The sequence below is a fragment of the Calypte anna genome, chromosome 1, assembly GCF_003957555.1.
Source record: "Calypte anna isolate BGI_N300 chromosome 1, bCalAnn1_v1.p, whole genome shotgun sequence".
Classification (NCBI taxonomy): domain Eukaryota; kingdom Metazoa; phylum Chordata; class Aves; order Apodiformes; family Trochilidae; genus Calypte; species Calypte anna.
In genome coordinates this window covers 193,912,563-193,929,809 of record NC_044244.1, presented here as the reverse complement: position 1 = coordinate 193,929,809, position 17,247 = coordinate 193,912,563, and the positions used below count along the sequence as shown (strand labels likewise).

The window sequence follows — 17,247 nt, the reverse complement described above, 5'->3', positions numbered from 1 at the left end:
ATGCTTGAAAAATAATTAGCTTCTCTAGGCCCACCAAGACAGGTCCACAAACAGCCATACTGGAGTAAGTTCCTACTAATCTAATACTGAATGACAGATGGATGTAACCTTGAGAGGCGTCCTTTGGTGATGCCTTTTAGCTGAACATGCTCCTTGTTGACACACAGATGCTTTGGTTATTGCAAATTAGACCTTGGCTACCCAGGCTGTGCTACAGAGCCAAGCATCTTGGTTGATACCACCAGAACCTCTGGAGAATAAGCTCAATACAGACTGCATAAGCAGGAGGAATCATTTTTCCTGATGTGAGGACGCTTCTCCATATGGAGTGAAGGTTTTCCAGACCAATGAGATCCAGTTCTCTGGATCTCACCCTTTGCAGCTGTTGCCTGCCAGCTGTGGAAAGCTTAGGAACTTCTGGAGCTCAAAGCACTGGAGCTTTAGCTGAAACTACACCTACCTACTTCATTGTGGCTCAGGAATGAGAAGATTTCCTAACAAGAAGTATTATGGCAAATGAAGCAGAGCAACTGCTAACTCGCTCCCTTATTGTAGTCATGGATGGGAATATTTGATCTAGGGCTCCTCATCTCCTTCTCACTGATCCTCTCTGAAGTCCAATGAAGCAGGCAGGGCTTGGCTTTCATTCATTTAATTTCTTGCTTTTTAAGAATTGCCTAAAGGATGAAGTCCTGACAGTTTTATAAGGTTCTGTTGGAATCTGCAGCATTTGTGGCCAGTCCATATATCTTCACCCAGTTATTGCCTTCATATATAAAAACCTCTTCTTGTAACAGGTATTCAGCTGCTGCCCTTCACTGTCAAAGCAGATGCACTTTAGTGCCTGTGTATTTTCAGGGCATTAAGGATACAACCTGGCTGTTTCAAAGGGAAATGAGTTTTTCTATTGCTTCCAAATGATGTGAAAGAGGAGCTGGGGGGCTGGAACTCAGCCTGATGAAACAGTGCAGAGGTACCAACCTCCCAGTCCTGCTAATGGATGCTCTGGGACAGTCCATGATACTGTGGAAGGTCAGCCCTTCATTAAGGTTCTGGCAATAGGGCAAAAACCTCAGTTTTTTTTCCATTGCATTTCCATTGCAGATACATTGAACATTTCTGGTTTTGCACAGCCTCTAGGAAGTCAAAGCAGGATAAAAATCACGTAGCAAGCAAAATCCCCAGCCCCATATGCAAAAAGAAAAACAAATAACAGCAAAAAATGAATCCCACTTCCACAGTCTAAGCTTCTAATTTAGAAAGCAACTAGAGAGAAGGATAGGAAACTTGTCAGAGCCAGAGAAGTCCTTGCAAACAGAGACAGTGACAGGAGGTTGACATCATCCAGAATGCAATTGATTGGATCAAACCCACTGAAACTCCAGTGAATCCAAATGACAAATATTCTTAGTGACAAAGCTCCAATTTAGGAGTCCCTCTTTCATCTTGTTTTCTTGTCATTACTCTTTGTCTTTTTTTTTAGTGCACTTCCTGGGGAAGGTTCTGAGCTACCTCTTAGCTGAGCCTGACACAATTCCACATGATGTTAAAGCTCTCTATGACGAGCTCAGACTGACAAGAATTACAAAAACTTACTTCCCTAGATGAGTGATGCTGGGTTACATTTGGCCATTCCTTATGTCAGTCACACTCCTCAAAACTCAAAAAGAAGTCATTTCACCATATGAGAATTATTTTCCCACCACAGCTACTCCAGTGACCTGTATCCCAATGCTGCCTCTATGCTGAACTCTTGGTTAATTCCCACCCATTTTTCCTTCCACCCTCCTCCTCTTTTTTACTCTGCTTTTTGTGTCTACCCTTCCCCCATCTACAGCTACAGCAGCTCATGCAGAAGTCTGAGCAACTCTGCTCTGTGATTAATGGCTCCCAGGTCTGATGACTGATTGTCTATGCCAGTTTTAATCATGCCAGCTTCATTTGGTAGTGAATCATCTGGAAAAGGCACTTGTGGCTCACTGTATAACAACATGCAACAAGACAGGGAGCGGCAGAAGAATTCTCCACTGGTTGGCTTACCTATGTCTGAAATCTTTATTTCTGACAGAAGACAGGAAAGCAGGGAATAGAAGAGAGAACGAGGTGTTAGCAGCTCAGTTCGATGCATTATTAGCAGATTGAAAACTTGACAGTAACTGTATCATACAATGCAATAATAAATAAAGACTTAGCTGGAATGACACTGATATATTTGATATTGGATATTACTTGGCAGTGAGCTCACTTATGTACTGCTGCATTCCATGAAGGAAGTGTGATCTGACCTGCTTGGAGGTATTCACTTATGCAGGTGAAAGGACCAGGCAGACTACATCATTCAGAGCAGTACTCAGCTAAATATGTGTAAATGCAGATACCTGTACAGCTTTTTCACTCTCAAAGCAATACCTTGTGATTTACAAAGGTAATTTAACAGTTGCACAGTTATGGATGGTAGTCCATTGTCATAACCTCATGAACTCCATCCCAGAGGACTGAATTTATGCCAAGCTGGACACTTTTCATGGGTCTAGAGCCTAGTTACACACCCAGCTGCAATTATTTGCAACTCACAATGCTTTGGTTACCTCTCTGCAACACAGTGCTGCACTCAAACCCCACCTCCTCAGGACAAAACTGAAAAGCCAAATAGTGAGTGTTAATCTCCAAGGAGATGCTAATTTGAGAAGACACAAGCAAACTCTATTTAGTCCAGAAACAATGGCTTTTCTCCACAGCTCTTAGCCAGCCAGCATCTGAACACACTTACTTTATAGCACACCAGAGTGAAGAAATGTTTATCACATCCAGTAACTTAAGTGTTTACACAGATGAAGCAGCAATTGTTCCAGCAGATTTAACTCTGGAGTAAATTTAACTCTGTGGCTCTGCAGAAGAGTCAACAAGGCCACTTTGCCCAGGCTTACAGTTTTCTCTTTTCCAATCAGGAAATCCTTTGCAAAACCTCCTCTGGGTCTGGTGTTTCCACTGACAATGAACCAGGGATTGGGTTTTCAAAACTGTACTTCTGGGAATGAGATCTAAATCCCACTTGGTTGCAATGGGTTTTGGGCCCCAGATCATCTAGGTTCTTCTGGAAATCTCACCTTTGGTCATTAAAATAACTTTCTGGCACTGGAAGACTATTACATTTTTTAACATCGACCAGGTCTGAAGATTTATCCCAACTTCCCACCTTACAAACATGAGTTATTATTATTATGTTCTCAGACAGCACATCACAGAATAGCAAGAATTTGACTCAGAAGGTCAAATTCTCTGGGTTGTGGCTGGAAACCTCTCATTTTAGGCTTCCTAATTCAGTGCCTTCTCCTGATTCTCTTGTTGCTCTGTGAGCACATCAAGACACCTCTTCTCTAAGTGCCAGCCTTGCCATGGCTGTCTGGATTTTTTTTTTCTCCTACACCATGACCTGTGATGATGGTCTGCATGCTAAATAAGACCTTCAGCAAGGCTTAAGGACTGGGGGATGTTTGTAAATGGACTGATGAGATCCTGCACCAATCTTGCTGCAGATCAGATCTGCAGATTCCATTTTTACCTGTGGCCTTGTGGAGCAAATGGGAATACAAAGAAAAGCTGTATGGGACCCTACTGCTTTAGCAAGCTTCAAGCTTCAGTGACAGTTCTTCCAGACATGGAGCCTTTTGTCCTCACCAGCCAGGATATTAAAACTCAGTAGAGCAGGGAGGTGCTTACTTTTTGGAAGATTCTTACTTTCAGGCCATATCCTGAGAGGTAAATGGGAATATGAACCTTCCTGCCATGGTAACCTCATAGTGACCTCTCAGGACTTTATATCAGGCTCTTCAAGAAGAGAATTAGTTCAGAAATATGCATGTAACTCTACTGACTTCCCTGGAGTGAGTCTTGTCTGGATACACAGAGTCCAGAATCAGGCTCTAGTGCTTTGAAGTGGGTAACTGTATTTTCTGTAGAAATTTGAGATAGGAAAAATATCCTCAGTTTGGTCAATCTGAAATTTTGATTCAGCCACAATCTGTTTCATTTCCTCAGAACTCGGGACAATTCTCTATTTTTCCCAGCCTGTCCTTGCTTTTAATGGTTCTTCCTTCACAAGCCTCCCTATTTCTCCTATTTTTAAAAATTATTATCACTCTTTTTTTTTATTTGAGGTAAATGGATGCACTTCCCTTACTTTCAGATGATCCATCATCTGAATGTATGTTCCCTGTATGTTCCCCCTGACATCACTGTTCAGCTGGGAACTGAGGGGAGCTGAAATGTTTTTGTTCCCCTAAAGACAACCAGAGCCTGAATTCCCCAGGTCATCATCTGGTTTCAAGTCTGAATGATCATCTGTCCTCATTAACCTCTACCCATCACCATCAGTGCTGTGTCCTGCCAGCTTTAGGTTCTCTCAGAGGCTGATTGTTAGTTTTGAGAATTACCTCTAGTCTCTAACTATACCAACAGGGAAACATCAACACAGTTCGATTTAACAGGACAGAAATATGTCAATATTTTTGTTGTGTGATTCAATTCTAGAAGAACTTGTTAGGCTTGTGTTTCTCTGGTGTAAATCAAAGTCAGCAGAGTTGCATAAGAAGCAAATCTGGACAGCTTTTTTCCCCTGTTTTTACTGTAGTATTTTTTAAGAGTTCTGCTCATCTTCCTTTTGGTCCAGGCTATTTCTGCAGAACACAAGGGCATAACTATCACAGCCCCATTCAGCACAGTGTACCTTAGCTCCAGGATGTTGGTGACATTTCCAGAGGGGAAGATCCTTCGGATATAGTTGAAATCTCCAACGTAAAGACTTCCATCAGACCCACATGTGAGGGCAACAGGAGCCAGGAGTTTGTTCCCATCTGCAAGACCATTGCAGCTTGGACAAGAAATGCTTCGCCTGCGGCCATTGCCCATAATGCTTCCAATCACAGGTGGCTGCTGGGAAATAAACTGGTTTTCCCCATTTCCTTTATGCAAGATGCCTGGAGAGAGAAAACAGTAATAAGGAAATCAAAGAGAGACAGGGAAACTGAGTTCAAAGGGAGCACAAACTGGTAATGCTGGATGACAGCTGGAGAATCTGTCAAGTGGCAAGGATGTGGTTAAGTGGTGGGCTTAGCAGTATAAGTTTATGTAGGGACTCAACGATCCTAAAGTTTTTTTCCAACCTAAATGATTCTATGATTCTAAGGAGGTTTATCATCATCATTCATGTTACTGTTTTGTGGTGGCTTCAAATGAGGAGCCCCTTTTCTGAAGTATTTTGTAGAGCCAGTACATTTTCCGCTGAAAAAAAATCATGGGGAAAGCAAGACTGTCTTTACTTTTAAATGAAATAGATTTTTCAGCATCATATTAATTTTCACCTGCCTTTTCTGTCTCTCCTGGCCCTGCAATTTTCAGCCAACCAGGTGAAAAAAGAAATTACATAGCTCATGGGAAGATAAGGGACAGGAAGACCATGGTGCATTCTAAAGAGAAATGTTTCATCTGAAAAGCTTTAGAGGAGCTCTGCTTATGTTCCCTGTAAGGGTAGTGTTTTCAGCAGTGGCATGGGCTGAATTAGATGTTTCACCCCCTATTATTTCTATAATCAAGAAGGACACAGTGCCTGCATCTTCTGAACATGTTCTGATCAGCTTTCAAGTCTCCTTGGTACAGTCTTGAGAAACCTGCACGTGCTCTGGCACCTTCTGTTCTTCCTTATGACCCATGAAGCTCCTCATTTCTGCAAGTACACTTGCACATTGGAGGATGTGTCTAGAAGGATCTGTAGTTCATCTGTAAGTTCATCTGTAGGTTCATCTGTGGGCATTGTTAATGCCCTTGCTTCAAGACACTACAAAGTCAGACAAGCTGACATTCAACTGCTTCATGATATCTAGCTCCTTTTGGAGTTGTGAACACCATATTGCTCCTAAATGCAGGTTACTAGAAATATATTTTAGTAAAATACATGAGAGAGTACACGTGATGAACAGGCTTCTTTCCTTTTCTTGAATTCTTAATTATAAGAAGCAACTAGGCCCTGCAACAACACATTATTTCTCTTTTAAGTGCTACAGTCAACCTACCACTTTGTATGTTGAGGGCATGATGCTTGTCCAGGGACCACCCTCCAAGTTTTGATGCATCAATTTCATAACCCTGAAGCACAGCTGTCCTCTTCTCCCACAGGATCAGGTCAGGACAGGATTCATACTCATAACCTACAGAAACTGTGTACAAGAGAAGAGCAAAAGACCCTTCAGATTAATAACCCAGAAATGCACAGTCAGCACACACGGAGTTTCAGCTCAGCAGGGTAAGGGCACTTCTACCTCCAACTGCCAATTTCATTTCAAATGTCATCACCACAATGGAAAGTCTTATTATTTTCCTTTTTAAGGGCCATTTTACATTCAAAAAGGTCAAAGCAGATGTAACTGTTGGGCACATGTGCCTAAATATTTAAAAGGCATTGTTATGAAGACATTTTTAAAAAACTGGTATTAAAGAGAGTGAACTCCTCAATGGGAGCATTTTGCTCCTACCAACTATCTTTGATCTAAGACTGCATGTCACGAACTTTCTAAAAATCATGCTCTTTCTTGGAAAGAAAAGCTTATCTTAGATGAGGTTTATTTGTGGTCATTGTTAATGTCAAAAGGCTACAGAGCAGAGCATGGTTTGCTTGCCATAATGTCTAATCAGAGCCTTTCAGGAGTCACTCTGCTGAAGACATTGGAGTTGCTCAAGAATAAAATGATGCCAGTAGAAGGAAAATCATGTTTTTAACAGAGTAATGAGTCCTTTATGATTTTCTCAGAAGAAGCAGGACCAGTTTCTTCTGCTCTACATGATCTTTTCAGAACTAACAGATGAAGCAGAGCAGAACTGCAAGTTCTACACAAATGAAAAGCAATTACAAAGCTTTTTCTTTCTCTCTCTTTTTTTTTTTTTTTTTTTTTTTTTCTTTACTTGATAGAAATAAGGGTCATATCTTACAAGTTTCTTAGCCTCCTAGAAAACTTCTGATCACTGAGCAAACTCAGTACCCCCGATCAAATGTAGCCTTTTGCAGGATCAGAGAAAAATTTCATTAGGAAATGAAGGCTTGGTATTCCACTTCTAGAGGTGGGAATCATTGAAAACCTGAATGCTGAGTACCCTGGGCTGTAGACCTGCATCATGGAGTACTTGAGGACCAACTGCTGATGTAGCATCTTAAAGAGCATGTAAAGAGTCTTTCAGGATATGCTACCAGCACCTGCTTCCCAATGTGGACTCCACACTGGGTAAGGCTCAGCAAATTTTATCATCCTGCCTGCTTGAGGCAGCTGAGTCTGACCAAGAGGGAGGCATCTATTCTTCCTCCCATTAAAAAAGGCACCCTACAGATCCTCTAAAGAGACTTATCTTCAGCTGGGCTACAAGGCACCAGTGAATGACCCTTCTGCCAATATAAGCTCTATTCACTAACTTGGAATCTTTCCACCTTGCTGATTTCCTTGTCTTCACAGCCTAAAAGGTCTAGTCTAGACTCTGTCCTGACCTGCAACTGAATGTCCTCTGGCTTTTGATCAGATGGGAAGCAACCATTACAGAGCAGCATCACCTCTGCTCCCTGTACACTCAGAGTAACCCCTCCTGTTGCACAGGGCTCACTGGGGTGAGGTCTGGGTGGAAGCAGAGAGAGGAATGCAGTGTATCTCTGCATACATATTATTTCCACAGCCTCCTGCCCCAGCAAGTACTTCAGCTTCTGCCCCTGTAGAGTGGGTAGCATGGGCCACAAAGGTTGGTGCTGGCAATGTGGCCCACTGAATATGTAGAGCCTCCCTGTTGTCTGCCTTGCAGCTTCTGACAGTCTTTTGCAGATGTAAATGAATGCACAAGGTACAACGGAGAAGACCATCACACCCTACTGTGGGATGGCATTCTTGAGTGAGTAGTAAAGGAGGTTAGATACAAGGAGGAGTGGAAAACAGGGCTCAGTTCTAGGGATTTTTTTCAAAACAGTCCAGATTGTCACAGGTGACAGGTAGCCAAATGCCTCTAGTCCCACTTCATCCCTTTGGTACTGCTCTGATGGTAGCAGCTTGGGATGTACGTGTTGGGCCAGGAGCCAGAGAGCAGATAAGTATTCATCTGCTGAAGAGATGTGTCCTGGCTGAGCAGCTGAGCCCCATGCTCCCCAAGGAACCTGCACTGAACCAACAGGGACCATTTTTTGTGTTAGAGATTGGCCCACACAGATCCAGGACAAGGTCTGCACGTTGCCACTTCTAAAAAGAGACACAAACCCTGGAAGCCACTTACCAAAGGCTTCTGAGAGCCCATAGACCTTCTGGCTGTAGACATCTGTCTTATCCCAGATGAAATAATAGGAGAGGTCTGGAGCAGCTGCAAACCACTTCCTGAAGAGCCTTCCCTCGACAGCCACCATGAGGTGAACTTTCATGAGGTTGAAGGGAATGGTGGGATGGGTCATGCTGATCCTCAGGACTGATTTGTAGCCAGCTGTGCGACTGCTCAGGTAACTCACTTTTATTTTACTACCAGAAACGTTAATCTCCTCCTGCAGAGCCTGTGGAAAAGCAATCCAGGAGGTGTTAAATCAGCAGTGAGCAGGCAGGAAAAGGCAGTGAAACTGTAATTTATCAAACACACCTTTATAAAAGCACTGGCAGACATCTCGAAAAAAGCACACCTAGCAGGCATCAAGTAGGAGATCGTTTAGGTAATTTATAGGGTTAGTTGTGGAAGCCAAGGAATGCTTCCCTCTTTCTCCATCTCTGTTACATGGCAGAACATGAGACCAAAGTATCACATTTAAGTCAATGTTTACAATGGGACTTACTGCTAAAACGAGTCCCAGGACCCAGAGTGAAAAGAGCTTGGGGTGTGAGATTATTCTAGGCCACCAGTTCAGTTTCCATTTTCTGTTTTTTACCTTGGTAAGTATCCGTGGCCGGTAATTTTAGTCTCCTGGCTCATTTTTCCTACCAAATATCAAGTCTTGCTTGGCCTGAATCCTTCTACTTTCCTGGTTCTGATCACAACCTACCATTCTCTCCATGTCATCCCTGAAACATACTTCCCTTCCCATCCCTTCCCTGACTTACCCATCTCCCCTTTGAAACTGCTCCCTTCCTAACTCATTTCTGAACCTCTGTGCCTGATCTAACTCTAGCCTTGTTGCTCCTTATCTACTAAAATATAAATAGATCTTCAAATTTTTATTTTTAATTTTTTAAGTTGGAGAAAGGCAGGGAAATTTTCTGGAAAATGATACAATGTTCATTCCTGACATCGTGCTGACTCTCCCATGCAAAACACTAATTAAAAAAAAAAAAAGCATTTCTTTCTTAATTCTTGTGGCATGGGCAGAATCGTTATCACCTTCCAGAATATTTCACTCTTAGGTTAGCACCCAGCATGGACGTTTTTATCACAAGCCAGCAACCTTCAGCAAAATTTGAAATATGAAGTTTGATGCTCAGCAGTGAGCTGGAAAACTTGGTCTGATAATAGGATGCATCAGAAAGGTCACAACTGGCACAGTTCTCTTCTGCATCACTTCTGAAATATTTTGGTTTGCTGGCCCCACAATGAGCTATGAAAATACTGTCCCAACAACAATGAACTTTTGTAAAGACAGGTGGGTCAGGAGATCCTTCAAGAAGGGATCAGATCCATCCTTGTGTCCTCCAGGCTACGTCTCCTACACTCAACTTCTGTGCAGAAGCAGCAGTTTCCCTGGTGTGACAAGTGGCTCACCTCCTACAGATTTTCTGGTTGGCCTTATAAATAACAACAAATCTTGTAACCTGCCCCCTGACGAGACCTCTTCTAAGCTATTATCCAAAGCTCAACACTTTTTCAAGTGATAACTTACAGCCTCTGAGCACTGCAGCACTTGAGAAATGGACACATCCAGAAGTTAAACCACTGTTCCACTGTGCTCATAAATATTTGCTTTGTCTAATGCAGCCTTTTCAATTTACATATCTCGCTGCTTAGGACACTAAAAAATGACAGAACTGGGAAAACCTAGGAATTTTAAAATATATTTTATGAGCTCAGCAACAAGCTGGGCTGTGACCAAGTTCAACCAGAGACCAGCTGAGCCAAGCTGCAGTAAAGGTGGTCCCTTATATCCCATCTGTCCTCATATGTAATCCCTCTAGGAAAAAGTCAGGCAGAAATAGTTGCCACAGAGGTACTATTCAGCATCTGAATCTGGTTCAAATCCCTGTCAGAAATAGTTATGTCTCTCTCTCCTGAGCTGTCTCTGCTGTCTACCATTCCAGAGAAAGGGTCAGCACAGTGGTACCAAGAGACTGTGATCAAAGGTACCTGCTTGAATATCAGGTTTAAATGGTAATTCAGATTATCCAAAATGCATTTACAGTTTCTAAGCAGGGCTGCAATGGCCTCAAAGCAGGGCATTGATGGGGTAGGGGGAGTATAACCAGTCAGACACTGGTGGGAGAAGAGGGAAAAATAAGCTTTAAAATGCTCTGAATGCACCAACAGCCATGGTAGTTGAATCATACCCTTATTTCTATTTGATACTTTCTGTTTGGATCAGATAAATTCATATCCTGTGTCTGAGGTCCTTGTGAAAGACCAGGGCTTTTGGAGTGCATCACATCTTAACCAATAGAAGCTCCTCTTTAAAAGTAGTACAGACACAAGGCTGGTTGGACAGGAGAGCTGCTTGCTCAGGCTTACTAGCCAGGGATTTTCACAATTTAGGAACTTTCATTCCCATGTTCCTTTCACTCCTGGGTGCTGGTCTGTGCTTGTGTCAGTAGCAATTCTTCCACTCTTTGTGTGAGACAATGCAGAAAATCTTGGTTTTGTGTGCTGGGTCACAGGTTTCCCTCATAGCTTCTCTTCACTCTGCCAGCAGACAAGGCAAGGAACAATCTTTTTTTATTATTATTTTTAATATTGATGGCTGGGAGGAATTTTGAGAAAGAAAGACATTTAGGACCTGCTGCAGGGGACTTCACATAGGCATCTAGTGCTTTTGAGATGTTCTGCAGTATCTAAAACCTCTGCAAGGGGTCGATGGATCTGACAGGGACCATCTTGAAATCTCTGCCCTTCTGAAGACACAGCTGGAGGTGTGAAGAGACACTACAGGACATCTTAAATGGAACTGAATCTGTCTTTAGGTACCTGAATAACACACTTAAAATGTATTATTTGGTCTTTTGAATGAATCAGGTAGAGGACACTGTATTTATGTGTTAAAGCTCATGAGATTCATCTGCCCACTTGTAAAAATCTCCTTCTCAGGCCTGCCAGCCACTTGTCACCTCCTTCCAGCTACACGTTCACACCTTTTATATTTAACATTTCTGTACTGAAAACTGTGCATTAGAAAACGCAGCTGCAGAAACAGACAGCTAGGTTATTTTTTTATTGTATTTTTAACCAGTAAAGGACTGAAAAGAAGTCCATTTATGAACAGAAGTACAGTCAAGCCTCTGCCATAACATCAGAATCTTTTGCTTGCTCCTGCACCATGAACTCTTGTTAACCTTCATCTGACAATATTTGAGTTGGAATACAATTTTAAAGGTTTTAGCTCCCACATTTGGCATGTCTGAAAAGTACATTGTGTATGGGACTCATCTGAACTTAGGAGACTAAAAGTTAGGAGGCTTCTCCAAGATCCATTTCTCCATGGCAAAGGAAAAGAGATGGGATCTTTGGAAGGTTGGTGTTGTCACATGAACTTAAGAGTGGAATTGAATTACAGTTTAAGGCTTCTAAATCCAAACATTGACATGTGTGTGCTTGTGAAGCAGGCATGTGAGCATCAATTACAGTCAGTGGAGATCTAACGGATACACCAGTGGGGACCAGATACCTTCAAGATTGGCAGCTTAATTGATCTGTAGGCTCTGCTGATGATATTGATTAGGTTTCTGTCAGCTTTAATGGGAGCTCAGACATCTACACACATCCAGACAACTGCATGTGAACACCTTATTTCAGTGCTATAATCTCAAAATTAATCCCATTTGGGTCTTTAATTAGATTCCATAACTACAAGTGTCTAGTGCAATTTGAGATGTCCAAGTTATCTGTGACATTCACAAGGGGTTGGCAGCTATAATAGAGGACACTGAGAGGGGAATCATTCTGGATTGGCAATTGGAAGCCAAGCAGGGTATATGCAGGACATTTCAAACAGCACTAAAATTTATTATGACTGATGAAACACTGGCCCAGGTTGCCCAGAGAGGTGGTAGTTGCCCCATCCCTGGAAACATTCCAGGACAAGATGGATGGGGCTCTGAACAACCTGATCTAGTTGAAGATGACTCCGCTCATTTCAGGGGAGTTGGACTAGATGAGCTTTGAAGGTCTCTTCCAATTCAAATCATTCTGTGATTTATAATCAAGAAACTGTATCAACTTATTGCTTATGATCTACAGCCCTGCCTGCTTTCAGTCAATAGACAGATATGCAGTCTTATTGAAGAGGAGTTTTAGAATGTTTTAGTTCAATAGATACAATTAACACCACCTAATGAGCATCCTACCAAATAATGAGTGAGATGATTATTATTATAGCTTCACTGTTTCAGATATCTGCTTTCCCAGGCAGCACTGAACATTATCTTTCATGGTGGTTTAGGAAAAACGTGATGTGGAAACTGAATCAAAAATCTGCAGCTTGATGGACTTTACAAGGAGCCTTAATTAGTTCTTATGCTGGGACAAAGTTGGTGACTGTTACTGGAAATTAGTGTGAGAAAAGGATCACAACATTTGGTCCAGAGGGAAAGGTAGAGAGACCACTAGATTTATTTATCACTGGTTTCACTACCTGGTATGTTAAAATCAGAAGATACAAAGTGACTTCTTTTCTCATGAACACTACTGGAACCCCAATGGAGTCAAGAAGGAATCATACGAGTTCTTTCTACACTTATTTCTACCTTGACAGATTATTGTTTGTACTAAAAGCAACACCAGGACATATCAAATGCTGACATCTAAAATCCAGGGAATAAGATGCCCTGGAAAGCTTGAATGTTTTCAACTCTGAGTATTTTTAAGGAAAATTAATAATTCAGTTGTTTGGACTATTCAGTTTAACCCCCAATTTTAAATTTGGCAAAATACTTTGAATCCACAACAGCTAACAGGGAATGCTTCCATTTATCAAAGCAGGAGAAAGGCACAAAATGCTTGAACTCAAAGTAAGCTAAAGAAGCACAGAAACGAGAGAGATTATTTTCTCCTTGGCTCGGAGAGTTCATACCTGGATTTCAGGAACAATGGGACCTTTCTCCGAGCAAGAACTTGCAAAAGCTGTCAGAGGAGATGGAGAAACCACAGGGTTGGGGCGGGCAAAGTTACTGAGGTCACAGCTTGGGATCTCATTCTCTTCATGCCTCATGACTATGGTTTCCATCACAAAGAAACGATCCCATGGCAGCCACAGTGTGTGCTCCTGGGTGATGAAGGGAGCTCGCTCAAAGTGCAGGATAATGGAGATGCCACCAATGGTAACAAGATCAAAGCTGTTTTAAGAGAGGGGATAAAAAATTAGTGCAAGCATCACCATGTGTGTTTGTAACACTACCCTAGCAGGGACCTCAGAAAAATAATCAGAAGAAATATCATCACCCACATTTTACAAGCATAAAACCTCCAGCCCCCAGAGCCTTTAGCTGGATAAGAACAAGTGGCAGAGCCAGTATTACAGACTCAGCTTCTTTGCACATTGTCCCCATGTATATATGAAATCATACTCGTTCCTTTTTTGAGACAAATGTTTATCTTTGCTATTGTTTTTCTAGGGTTATTTCACCACACGTACTCTTTTTAGTTCTTTGTTTAAAAAAAGTATTTGTCATCCAAATGCAGTCACAGATTGGATCAATCCACACAATGACATAAATTATTTGGAAAGTGTTTTCTTTGACACATCACCATATAATTTGTCTTGGCATCACTGCTAACCTGATTAATATCCAGTGCAACCCAGGGAACATGTGGAGCGCAGGCATGGACTGAGCCCAGTGCAGTGGGCATGGGTCAGAAACAAACACCATGCAGGCAGCCTCTGTGTCACAGAACTCACCTCATGGTCTTTTTTGACTCTTAATCAGTCAGAGCAGGGCAGACAGATAACTTGCTGCCTGTGGTCTGCAACCTCACTGTATGCTGCCCCCAGCCAAGTGGCTTTTCTTCCTGTGTTAATGTTGGATAATATTATGTCAGGCCCTCCAGAGCTGTGTAAAAGGGTGTTACCTTGATAAAGGAGAATATTTATCTTCTAAATGTAATGATGTTAGGACAGGGTTTGATTTTTTTCCCCCTTAGCTTTGTGTTTCAGTTTTACATCTTGTCAGAGATGGAATTTTATGAAGTGCCACAGGATGTATCTACTATATATAGACTCAAAAAAAGAGGTGTTAACTGAGAAGGGATTTCAGCAGAAATTGAAGACCTCTTGTTTTTGCTTCTTTGTTTGTTTTTTTATGCTATTTTTTTTTTCTTGATATCTCTTCAGTTGCAATGTATTTCAGACAAAAGAAGTTTTCTCAGTCCTGCTTCTCACTTTTGATGCTTGCTGCTAGCAGATGCCAGTCTCTCACAGATACTCAGCCTGCTCAGGTGCTTAAGAGCCCTGTGCTTAAGGACTTCTCTGAAACCACTCTGACATCCCAAAGCCAGACTTGATGCACCTTGTTATTACAGCAGAAGAGACTGAAAGAAGTATTTTAAATTGCCTTAAAAATTAATTATGAAGCTTTCACACTGGCTGCAAAAATCCCAGAGGAGCAACAACAACTACAAACTACTTCTAAAAAAAGTCTTTGGCAAACGATCATTCAGGAGAAACTTTTTTTTTAATGATTGATAAAACGAGGTGCCATTTAGTAAATATAATTATGAAAAGAAAGCAAGTCGGGAAGGAATTTTAAATTGAGTACACGGGAGGGAGTGGAAAGCATTAAAACAGCTCAATACAAGCTTATTCTACCACTCAAGCAGGGGCATCAGCTTCCCAGACCTATGGAGCTTGGCTTCCAACAGCCTGACGAGTAACTTGCTGGTTCTTGCCAGCAAAGCTGCACAGCATTTGTACTTTGATGAGAACATTTTTAACAGTCAATTAGCATTTGGCAAGCCCTTCAGCTGGGAGGGAGAAGCTTGCTCTGCATGAATCTGGGCACTGAAAGGGACAACGGGAGGAAAGGAATAAACATTACAAATGACGCTCAGTAAGTTTTTAGGCAGGAAAGAGTTTTGCTTTGGAAACACCTCCCTTTCACTGCTTTCTGAGCTGTTTTTTGCTTCATTGAGCCTGGGTTAGGGATGGTAACCTGCTAGGGATAACATTCTTGCCTCTTCTGCATCCTCCAAATAGGACACAGAAAGGAAAGCACCAGCAGCAGCTGTGACAACAGAGCCAGGCAGTCTTTTTCAGCAGACACTCTCGTTCATGAACCATCTTTCCCAGAGTCATAGGGTGCAGCTTTGAAGTTACCTTGATGACTTGAACAGAAGCTAAAACAACCAAACAGAAAACCCAAACTGAGAACACCTTCTCCCAGCTTTCTGTAGTGGAATTAAAATTAACAAGAGCAAAACCACCTTGGGATTGAAGGAATGAGATAATTTTATTGCTGGTTTTGCTGATGTTCTCTGAAGTCTTTTTTATCACTTTAAAAAATCACAGTCACATTGCTCTGTTTGTCTTAAAAGATTCTGAAGACACAGGCCAAAGGATGAAATGCTCTATTTATCCACAGAGAAGGCTAAAAAAATCCAGCCAAACAAAAACAAAAAGCAACTAAAAACAGCAACTAAAAACCAGACAAAAATGTGTAACTCTTTCTCATCTCTTTGTCCTGAAAACCCCTGCATTTGCTCTTTTTGAGGGAGCCATGTCAAAGGTGCTGAAGGTGATGGCAGAAACCTGATATTTGAAACTTCTGGAGACTCTTCTGTCTGTTAATACCACACTCATGGGATATTAAGGACTTGCAACCTCTATGAACTGGCAGTTTAATAAAATTTAAAGCTTTATTTTAAACTGTGGCTTATAATTGTAATTTGTCAGCCTTTCTCCAGAGAAATCATGCAGACAGTACAGTGGTTTTGAGAGCTGTCATTTTGCCTCCATGCCTTGTTGTCTGAAAGAAATCTGCATCCCAATAATTAGGCTAAAACCACATTCAAACCTCAAAGTCATCAAAGACTTTTGCTAATGCTAACATGACTTAGCATGTTAGGACCAGAATTTAACTATTGGAGGCTGTATCTGAGTGCTGCAATATTCACCCAGAATACAGTGAACCCACTACAGGGGTGAAAAACACAGTTCACTTTAATTTTAAAACTGAATTTTTACTTATGATACTAATTGTGTGTGGTCATGCCAAAAAAAATCATTCTGAAGCAACAAAATCAGCTTAGGAACCAATCTAGGGAAACTGATGCAATTCTGCCTTTGAACTCACTTACTTTAAAAATAGTTATTGCCCTGCTATCAGTAAACTGATTTGCTAAGTGAATTTAAGGCAAGTCAGTGCACATTTTCAAGAACAGATACACTGAATATGCTAAATAAAAAAGCCACTGATTTTTATGCAGTTATGACCCCTGGTAACTGCTTGCATGTGTGCTCTTCTTTTACCTCCAAACCCAAGTGACACCAAAGATGTTCCAGATGACCCCATATGACTGTGCACTGCTAGGGACTGGGAAAGCACACAATCTGCTACTGTAATTCAGAAGAAACTACTTTTTGCTTAAGAGCATCAACTCCTTAAAGCACAGTGACTCAATCACATGAAAACTGCACTGTGGAAAAGCTGATGAGAAGAGAGTCATGCTCTATTCAGAAAATTATTGAAAACCATCAGAACACAGAATTGAAATTATAATAGCAATAATTCTTTATGTGTTTCTGAAAGTGCTTGGCACATAGTATTTAAGAAGTGCTATACCAATCAGGAAGGAAGGCAAGTAAATGTTATCTCTCTTTCACAGGCTGGCTGGTTGGCCTAGAAAGGTTAAGAGATACATCTAATGCTACCCACTAAATCAGCAGTGAGACTGGGATTAGAAATAAGGAGTGCCTGACATAATTTTCTGCCCTGACAATTTTAGTCTGAATTCTCTTAAATACTTCAAGGTAATTTTTAGAAAACATCACCACTAAAGAAATTGCTGGATTTCAGTCTTTAAGGGAAAGGTTTTCACTTGTTCCTTTATATCTAGAGT

The 17,247-nt window shown here is 41.5% G+C and overlaps 1 protein-coding gene across 1 annotated transcript in view; it reads right to left on the bottom strand.

The window, feature by feature from the left end:
- The window catches only part of TENM4 (teneurin transmembrane protein 4), a 358,077-nt gene that overhangs the window by 60,974 nt on the left and 279,856 nt on the right, over positions 1-17,247 (bottom strand). Inside the window, exons 17-20 of the mRNA XM_030461389.1 lie at positions 13,268-13,529; positions 8,296-8,563; positions 6,069-6,212; positions 4,727-4,976 (exon numbers count right to left, since the gene is read on the bottom strand). Coding sequence (XP_030317249.1) covers positions 4,727-4,976; positions 6,069-6,212; positions 8,296-8,563; positions 13,268-13,529 — 924 coding nt within the window. The remainder of the gene's footprint in view (positions 1-4,726; positions 4,977-6,068; positions 6,213-8,295; positions 8,564-13,267; positions 13,530-17,247) is intronic.